At 44.1% G+C, this 9,030-nt stretch overlaps 1 protein-coding gene across 3 annotated transcripts in view; it reads left to right on the top strand.

Annotated features, from left to right (window-relative positions):
- Positions 1-947: 947 nt before the first annotated feature.
- Positions 948-9,030, top strand: part of MGA (MAX dimerization protein MGA) — a 55,706-nt gene continuing 47,623 nt past the window's right edge. For 2 of the 3 annotated variants that reach the window (XM_069857988.1, XM_069857986.1), the window contains exons 1-2: positions 948-1,027; positions 3,979-5,120. In XM_069857988.1, the coding sequence (XP_069714089.1) occupies positions 4,057-5,120 (1,064 nt within the window). In that variant the 5' untranslated portion in view covers positions 948-1,027; positions 3,979-4,056. Of the gene's footprint in view, positions 1,028-3,976; positions 5,121-9,030 lie in introns of those variants that run through there. The other variant, XM_069857987.1, reaches the window with a different exon arrangement.

Here is a 9,030-nt window from a genome sequence, read left to right as displayed (position 1 = left end):
AAGACACTGCAATAGGCAAAGCAAAAGCCACGCGTGGAAGCAAAGCAAATCGAGGAGTTCAGTCGCTACTTCCCATCAGCAGGCTGGGATTCAGCCATCTCCAAGAAAGTGAGGCTCCACTGAGTGTTATTTGGGAAGACAAACCATCACTCCTGAAGTCCCCCCTTTCTCCTTCTTCTCCCCGCTTTATACTGCTGAGCATGATTCTGTAGGGCACGGAAGACCCTCTGGCAGCTGCTTTGTCTGTGTCCCAGCTCCTTGTGCACCTCCAGTCTACTTGCTGGTGGGGCAGTGGGGGAAGCAGAAAAGACTTGATGCTATGAACGAAAACATCCCTGCCTTATCGACACCGTTTCCAGCGCAGCCCCAGGAGTGAATTCCCTTAACGTTCGGGATTCTCTTCCCGCGGGCTCATTCTCGGAAGCGCCTGGTTTACAAAACGATGCAGGGGGAGGCCGCCGGCCTCGGGGCGCCTCGGTGCTGCGGGCGAGGAGGCGCTAAAGGCTCCACCGAACCAACTCTGTTATCTCCCCGCGGGACGCCGGCCGCGGGGGGCGCTCGGTTCGCCGGGGGCGGGGTGCGACAAGTCCGCGTGAAGCCGCGGGGTCGGTGCTGGCGACTTCGCGGCCGCCGGGCGCGCGCCCCGCCGGCGCCACCCGCCGGCCGTCGCGTGCCAGAGCGGGAGGCGCCGCCGCGAGCCCCGGGCCGGGCCCGTTACCTGAGGCGGGGCGGCGACCGCTCGGGGCTTCGAAGGCGGCGTCGCCCTCCGGCGGCGCGCGCGTTCGAGAAGGTTCCCCGCGCGCGGGGCGGCGCTGGCCAGGCCGGGCCGCGCGCTGGGCCCCGCGCTCGGCGCGGGCACGTGACGGGCAGGCGGGAGGGAGGGAGGGGGCCGCCGGCCGCCCGCGCGCTTGCGCGCGCCGCGGCGCGCTGACGTCACCGCGGTGCGCACGCACGTTGTCCCCAGCTGGCGGACACACGGTCCGCGTGAGGAGAAAGAGAGCGGGGGCCCCCCTCGCCTCGCCGCACGGTAACTACCGGGGAGCGGGGGCGCCGCCCGCCCGCCCCGCGCCCGCCTCGCGCCCGCCTGTCCCGAACAGCGAAAAGTAACACCCGGCGCGGCCACGAGGCGACGGGGCCCGGCCCCGCGCGGGGCCGCTCCGCCGCGGCGACGCGAGGCTCGGCCGTGGGGCCGCGCCGGGGTTCCCCCGCGAGCGCCCCTCTCCCCGCCGCTCCCGGGGGCGCGCGGGCGGGTCCCGGCGGCGGCGGCTTCCCGCGCCCGTCCCGAGGCTTCCGCGGCGGGGGGAGGGACGGCGACGAACGCGCCGCTCGGCCCCTGGCGCCACCTGCCCCGGGCGGGGCGCTCGCCTGTGGCCGCGGGGCGGGGCGGCCCCTCCGAGCGGCGGGCGGCCCCGCGCGTGCGGAGCGCGGCTGTGCTCGGGCGGGCGGCGGTGGCATCGGCGCCTAACGGAGCCGGGAGCCCGCGCGCGGAAACCGCGGGAGTGTTTGCACGTTGGGCTGTTGCGTGTTTCTGTTTTGGGGCTTTTTATTTTCCTTGAAACGGACCTCTCCCCTTCTGATTATCTGTGCTTTTAGCGCGCCTCGGTGCAACTTCGAGTGGTTTTTGAGTATTTTTGGCTATTACTGTCTCCTTAAATGTTGCTTCTGACGTGTAAGATCTGCATGTGGGTAGAGGAATTGAAATATCTGAAGCTGATTGGTACTTCAGCTTCTACGAACACACGTTTTCCTGGAAGCGCTGGGTTCGAAGCTCCTTGCTATTATAAAACAGGCTAGTGTGCATGACCGAGTGTAGTAAAATGTGTGAAGTTGTTGTCGTAATGGATCATGTTAGTGCTGAAATAAAGTAGTTTGGCTACAGTAATTGCACATAATCACATTGTAACCACACACATCTTGGACTGACTTGATACTGTGAGCCATGCTTATGGTAGAAATAACTACAACAATGCTATATGGGAACCTTGAATGTTAGAAACTGGCTCAGTAGCTCTTTGTATGCATAGATGTTTTGCTGACTGCATGATTCATAAGCTTTTTTGGATTTTTTTCTGGCACATGTAAATTCTATCTCAAATAAATGTAAAGTTGCAGGCTTTCAGCATATCTTACAGTACCAAAGTGATTTCAACTCTGATTTATTTCCTTCACCAGCTAATACAATTTTAAAGTATATTATGCAATGTGAATGTGAACTGACTTCAGGATAGACATATATATTTAAATTATGCTGTATGTGTATAGATACAGGGTAAGTTGTCGGAAAGTTTCATACTATTTAGGATCTGGTTTCTTTCTCCCCAGTCCATGTATCTGATTTTTAATAGAGGTTTATATTTCTGTTGTTTTTATAGATGAACACGAGAAAGCTTTTTTGGGTGATAGCTTTTTATGTTGGTGGGACATAAGATGTACTGTATTGAAAAAGCAGGGCAACGTTCTTAAAATGGAAAATACGAAGTTCATTTTGAACAGCTAATGAATTTTCTGTTCTAGACTTTGTTTAGTAGTCCTGAGTGGATGGGTGGTTGTGGGATAGTGTTTCCTCCTCAAAGTAAAACAGATCTTGTAACATCACGGATCTTGAAACCTGTGGAGAACAGATTTGGTGGGTTTTTTTCCCAAATGCAAAGTGGAGATAGATCTCATATATGCTAGATGTCAAGAACAGTTATCATGGAATATAAATTTCTTGCCTCCTGAGCTTCAAGGTAATTTCCCAAGTGTATGTGGCGGGTGATTTGCATAGAGGGGTGTTTTTTCCCTACAGTGGCAAAGTCGTAGCAAAATGAATATGTCTTATTGAACACTTTGTTTACTTAAAACTCGCAAATTTGAGTTAATTTGCTGGGAAAAAATGATTGGTTTTGGGCAGTTAGTGATGGTGGTTCACATTTCTCTGGTTCCCACTAACTAGACATTTGATACAGGAATCAATCATTTATTTTTGTCAGTGTTGTATTCCATATATCTTAAGGAACAAAACATAAACATCTAAATGTGGGGATGGCGTTTTTGTGAGTTACCAGCTGCGCTTACTTTAAATTTTCACTTTGAGACACGTGCAAGCTGCTTGGAAAGTGAAGTTGTCTAGAGTGTTGACACAATGCTTAACCTTTGAGGTAGACACATTAAAGTGGAATAGTGTGTATGCAGATAAAGGTAACTTTTTTGAGTTTTCTAAACAGTGATGAGGCTAATCATCAAAGTACAATATGTTCTTATTTGATTTACATTATTTCTATCATTTAGAAGATAAAGATAGCTAAGATTGTTTGGTGCTTCACATTTGTCCATCTAGTCTTAGCTGCATGGCCTTTTGGGGTGTTAGTTTTTCTATTTTTCCCCAAAGCTTATCAATTTGAACAATTTTTTTTCCCCCTTTTCTATTACTTGTCTCTGCCTTCTGTTGATGTTCAGAAGTTTTTGAGGTAGGAATGGGTGGGGCAAGCAAAGAAATCCCAACCCCACAAACGTAGTTTTTTCTAATAAAGAAATTTTGGGAAAATGTTTTTAACTTTTTTTGGTCTCAGAGAAGTCTTTTCTTTCTGGCAAGAGCAAATGATTTCTGCCTTTGTGTCAGAGATGTACTATTTCTCTTCTGAAAACTGCATGTTTTACTAAGTGCTGTTAATATTAAGTAAACGATCTGACGAGTTGAGGCAATATTAGAACAAAGGGCATTTTGAAATATCCAGCAAAGCAAGGAGTCCTCTTGTGACAAAGAATGATATGAAAACACAGTTTAAAGGTTTCGTAGCCCCCGTGCCTATAAGGCCTGAATTGTATATATACATAGGCAGCCTTGATTTGACATATCCTATTTGTGCTGGATTTTACAGTATATCCTCAGTTTTTAGTAAGGAGAACTGCTACAAAAAGGATTTCTCATGAGACTTAATTACTTTTGTGGACTACATTTTAATAATTTTAACCTTGTTTTCCTTTTTTTTTCCCCAGAATGGTGAACACACACAGAAGATTATCAGAACTGTGTAGAATTTGTATTTGTTTGGAGAGCTTGTAAGAGTGCTCATCATGGAGAAACAGCAGATTGTCTTGGGTAGCCGGGATGGTGGGACTGTGTCTGGTGCAGCGCCTGCTTTTTTTGTGATCTTGAAACAGCAGCAGGGAAACGGTAAAGCTGACCAAGGAATCCTAGTAGCAAACCATGATGCTTGTGCTCTCGCCAGCAGTGTATTAACTCCCATAACATCCAAAGTCAAGACCTGCCTCCCAGCTGACTGTGTCTCAGGGGGCATTACCGTTACCCTGGATAACAACAATATGTGGAATGAATTCTACCATCGCAACACAGAGATGATTCTGACGAAGCAGGGGAGGCGCATGTTCCCATACTGCCGATACTGGATTAGAGGTCTGGATGCCAGTCAGAAGTACATCCTAGTCATGGACATATCCCCTGTGGACAATCACCGCTACAAATGGAATGGCCGTTGGTGGGAGCCTAGTGGGAAGGCAGAACCACATGTTCTTGGGCGAGTGTTTATACATCCAGAATCCCCTTCCACTGGCCAGTACTGGATGCACCAGCCAGTATCCTTCTACAAACTCAAACTTACCAACAATACACTGGACCAGGAGGGTCATATAATCTTGCATTCTATGCACCGTTATCTGCCACGACTTCACTTGGTGCCTGCAGACAAAGCCACAGAAGTCATTCAGCTCAATGGCCCCAATGTCCATACATTTACCTTTCCTCAGACAGAGTTCTTCGCAGTTACAGCCTACCAGAACATTCAGATTACCCAGTTGAAAATAGATTACAATCCTTTTGCTAAAGGATTCAGAGATGATGGGTTGAATAGTCGACCTCAACGTGATGTGAAACAAAACAATAACTTAGAATTGGAAGGAGGTGATGTTTTTAGCAGCCCAAGCATTCGTGTTCACCCTGCTGAAGTTGGTGCATTAGATTTGCATCAGAGAAGTTTAGATTCTTCATTCACTGGTCAAAACCCATCAGACATTGATCTGGACAAAGAGTCGTTTAACGCAGAAAGGGACTTCCTGAGTTTTTTGGACACTGACCTGTCTTCAGGTGATGTGCCAAAGCTAAAACAAGAAGTCTCTGAAAGGTGGGTTCACATACTGCGTATAGCACAAATACTGATTGCTTGGTAAAACATTGAATAAGATGTTCAGTATACAGATTTACAGCTAAAGGTTGCCTGACCTGAAATAGCAGAACACTTAGTATTAAAAGCTTTTCTTTACTTAAGCAGTTGTCTGTCAGTCTGCATTTTCTAATGTGTGTATGGCATTTAAGTGTTTGATATTTTTTCCTATATTACTTTAACTCCCTTTGTAAAGAAGTGTAGAGTGATTTCTGTTAACTCTCTTAGCATCTTAAAAGACTAAATATAATTTTTCAGAGTCTTAAACAGGGCACATGTACTTATCAAAACATCGCTTTTCTTTTTAGAGTTGTTTGCCACAGATATGTGCTGTCTCTGTATATTCAGTTTTCATTACCAGGTGGGTGAGGGTGTGTGATGGGTATAGATATTTAGGTTGGGTACAAGTAGGGATTGCTACAAAGCAGCTGTAACTGGCAGGATGCCACCATTTGGTCAGTGACTGCTTGTGTGAATAACTTTGTTCCACAAAGTAGTATGAGGTAGCTTTCCTGTTTGTAGTCAGTTGCCTCATGTTTGCTGTGAAGTGAGGGAAGTTGTACCTAGGGAAGTACTTCAGAGTGACTGTTAGGCTGTTAAGACCTTCATTTACTCTGTGGTAATTTTATATCTACACGTGTATCCTGTGTTGACTTTTTGAAATGTTCTATTCACACAAACATTAGTAAAGCCATCTAGTGTGTTTTGAGAGCCTGTCTGTACTGTTTGGTCTTTGCCTTGCAGAAAGCATTTCCTTGCCTTTTGAGTAACTGGAAAACTTTGAATTACAAAGTTCCCCGCTCTTCAAGTGTATTGAGTTTTGTTCTAATTATTTGTAAGAATACTAGAATTGTTTGGGATCTAGAGTGCCCTAACCTTTCTTTAGCAGTATTTTCCAGTGTCAGTATATTAGGAAGTAAAGCGTCTTGTACGCTTAGTCACTAAAAATGTTGTAAGTTCTAGAGAAACCCATCTTGAAGACTGAAGGTGTGCCCATTTCGGAGAGGATGGTCATTCTTTAATTCCTAAGAATACAGGATGGAGGAGTGTTTCGATGACTTTGCACATTGGAATTAAAGTGGTAAAGCTCTGAAAATAAATGCTGAAAGTGCCTTGAAAGTGATTTTTTTTATTTCTCCTTGGGACCAGCTGCAATTGAAAAAGTTAAAATTTTGATCATGTTGTTTGCCTGAAGCAAACCATTGACCGTTGAAGCAAATTATTTGTGGAACTGTTTGAATTGTTCAGCTTGGTGTTTTTTGGTTCCCTTCTTTCCCAAGGAATAAAAGCCATCTTTTTAAGGACTTGAGGACCTTCCTTAAGAACAGCTGATGCAAGTTAGCAGACTTAATTTCTTTTGGTCCAAAGCATGTTATGTGCCTTCCCTGGCTTCACCTCCAAGACAAATTATCTCTGAAATATACTAAAAGCTGTGCAGACAGGGGAAGACTGTAAAAGGTATTTCCCCATTCTGAGCTTGGAAGCATCCATGATTTGATGAATGAATACTACCACAGTCCTGGAACTACCCTCAAGCATTGTCCAGCTTTTTGTTTTGTTTTTTGTAATCTATGTGAAAAAATCAGGTTCTGTACTTCGAAAAATTGATCTTGTCCAAGCAACAGCAGAAATGTTTATGTGCTGGACTTTTTCAGAATGTTAGTTCTCCTTTTTCCTTCAGGTCTGTTCTTGTGTGCAGTGTTTTCATGCTGTGCAGTTAAGATCTATTATTAAATATGTCAGTCTTTCATGGACAGTGTTGAGCAAGTGGCATTTTTCTTTATCAAACTGATCACATTAATATTTACATATTTGTCTCTTAGTGAGTACTGGGTGATTTGGGTTTTTGGTCGGAGAGAAACTGTTATCAGTAGCTGGTAGGAACTACCTTTTATGCAGGACAGTGATTTCTGCTGAGTTTAGATTTGCCTGAGAGACAGAAGTTGGAGGCTGCTGTCTCTTGTATAACATTCAATAAAGGAAGTGGAGTTCCTAGTTCTGTTGTGCATGATATTTCTCACCAGTGCTTTATATTTGTGACATTTTTAAGCATGGAGCTATGTAAAAAGTTGCATATAACGAAGAATTTTCATGTTGAATTATTAGCATACTTTGGAAATACAGGACTATTTTCTTTATACAAGGTAATGTGAGGGCTTTTTTGTGGCATTATAGCATGTTTAGTTTTGTCAGGTGTGTTGTAAAGAAAACAAGTGTTTAATTTGAGTTGTGGACACTTCGATAGGAATGCTTATGCCTGGAGCCACTCAGATGTTGGGCGCAAAGAGGGAACTCCAATGAACTTTACTGATTCTTAAGTCTTACAGGCTAAGGTGCTCTTTCTTGCTTCTAAGGTCTTTTGAACTTCCTGCTTCAAAAATACAAATACGGTGGGATTTTTTTTAATGCTTAACTAGTCTTGTTTTTATAATTTAGTTGTCTTGTGCTTAGTCTGATAGTTTACTTTTCTTCCCTCCTTGCTGCCCTCTTTGAAGAGGAAGGCAAGAGGTCATCCTTTAAATCTCAGCCACAGATTGCTAGATTAATTCCAAAAGAAATTGCATTTTTTTTCCTATGGTATATTTTAAAATGATCTACCTAAAAAAATTCATGTATTTCAGTACTTTCAATAAAAGAGCAACTAAATGGTTTTTAGTTTGGAAAAATGCGAGAAAATTATTTCTCTGCTTTTACTGTTATATTGTGATAGTACCAAATGTATTACTTGAGTTATAAAGAAGCTTACTTAAATATAAGCGTTGTTCCACTTTGGGCAAAGAAAGAGCTAGGTTAAGACATTATTTCACCATTTTTAGCTGGTCTTGCATTAAGCCGAAGGTTTTGAGAGGGCAAACTTGTGTGATTCATCTTCCCATGGAAGAGAAGTTTCTGATACTGCTTATGTTGCACATAACTTCACAAACTAAAGGCCAAGTGAAATTACTTCGGTGCTAAAAAAGCACCATTTTTATTGTTTGAAAAGTTGATAATCTCATCTGGATTTAAAAATCTCGAAAATTGCTGCTCAGCATTCTGTGCAACTGCTTGATCTCACTCATACAGGTGATCCCTCACACTTGTCATCATCTGGCTGGTGGTTGCAATATGTTCACTAAAGTAACATTTGTGTCTAGAAATTTCATTATTACAGGAGGGATTCTTTGTTTTGGATACTGCCCAGATTCCTAACAGTAGGGTGATCCTTATCTTGAGTATATATCTTGCACCAGATAAAGGAAAATGGCTAGAGAAGTCCCAGCTTTACTGGCCTTCCAGCTGGAAACAGTAGAACTAAGATGAGAAATTTATTCCTGGCCAGCAAACTTATTAGTGTTTTTCTCTTTCTTCTAAAGAATTTTAAGATAGGAGGGAAGATGGCTCAGGTATTCTTAAAACATTCACTTGTGGATTTGCTGTACTGAATGAATCTCTAAGCTGTAGCATGACTGGATTTTGAGTTGTCCATGGCCTACAAGTGGATTGTTTTAGAATTTCTCTGTGAGTAAGCTCACTGAAGAAGAAAGGCTTTTTAATCTTATGTGTGATATTCTTATTAAATGAACGCTAGAAGCTTTGTAATAGGAAACTCATTCTCCAGAGAAGACAGTAGACAAAACAGGAGTGGTATGCCATTCTCCTGCTGCCTGCTGTTCCTGCACAAGGTGGGTGTTAGCTTCAAGCCTCATTCTGGTTACTTAGCGTTCTGGATTGCAGCAGGTTTTCTAAATAGGTTCTGTCTTGTTCTTAGGAATGTTATAGGTGAGTATATAAATCTGTCTGACTGTCTGCTCCCTGTTTTAACTCTGCAGTTTTTCCTCCGTGAGTTGGAGACTCCCATGGAGTCCCATGTTGCAACTCTTAACTGTCCCAG

The sequence above is a fragment of the Phaenicophaeus curvirostris genome, chromosome 5, assembly GCF_032191515.1.
Source record: "Phaenicophaeus curvirostris isolate KB17595 chromosome 5, BPBGC_Pcur_1.0, whole genome shotgun sequence".
In the NCBI taxonomy this organism is placed as follows: domain Eukaryota; kingdom Metazoa; phylum Chordata; class Aves; order Cuculiformes; family Cuculidae; genus Phaenicophaeus; species Phaenicophaeus curvirostris.
Note: the sequence above shows the minus strand (reverse complement) of the source record. Positions and strands in the feature narration are given on the sequence as shown.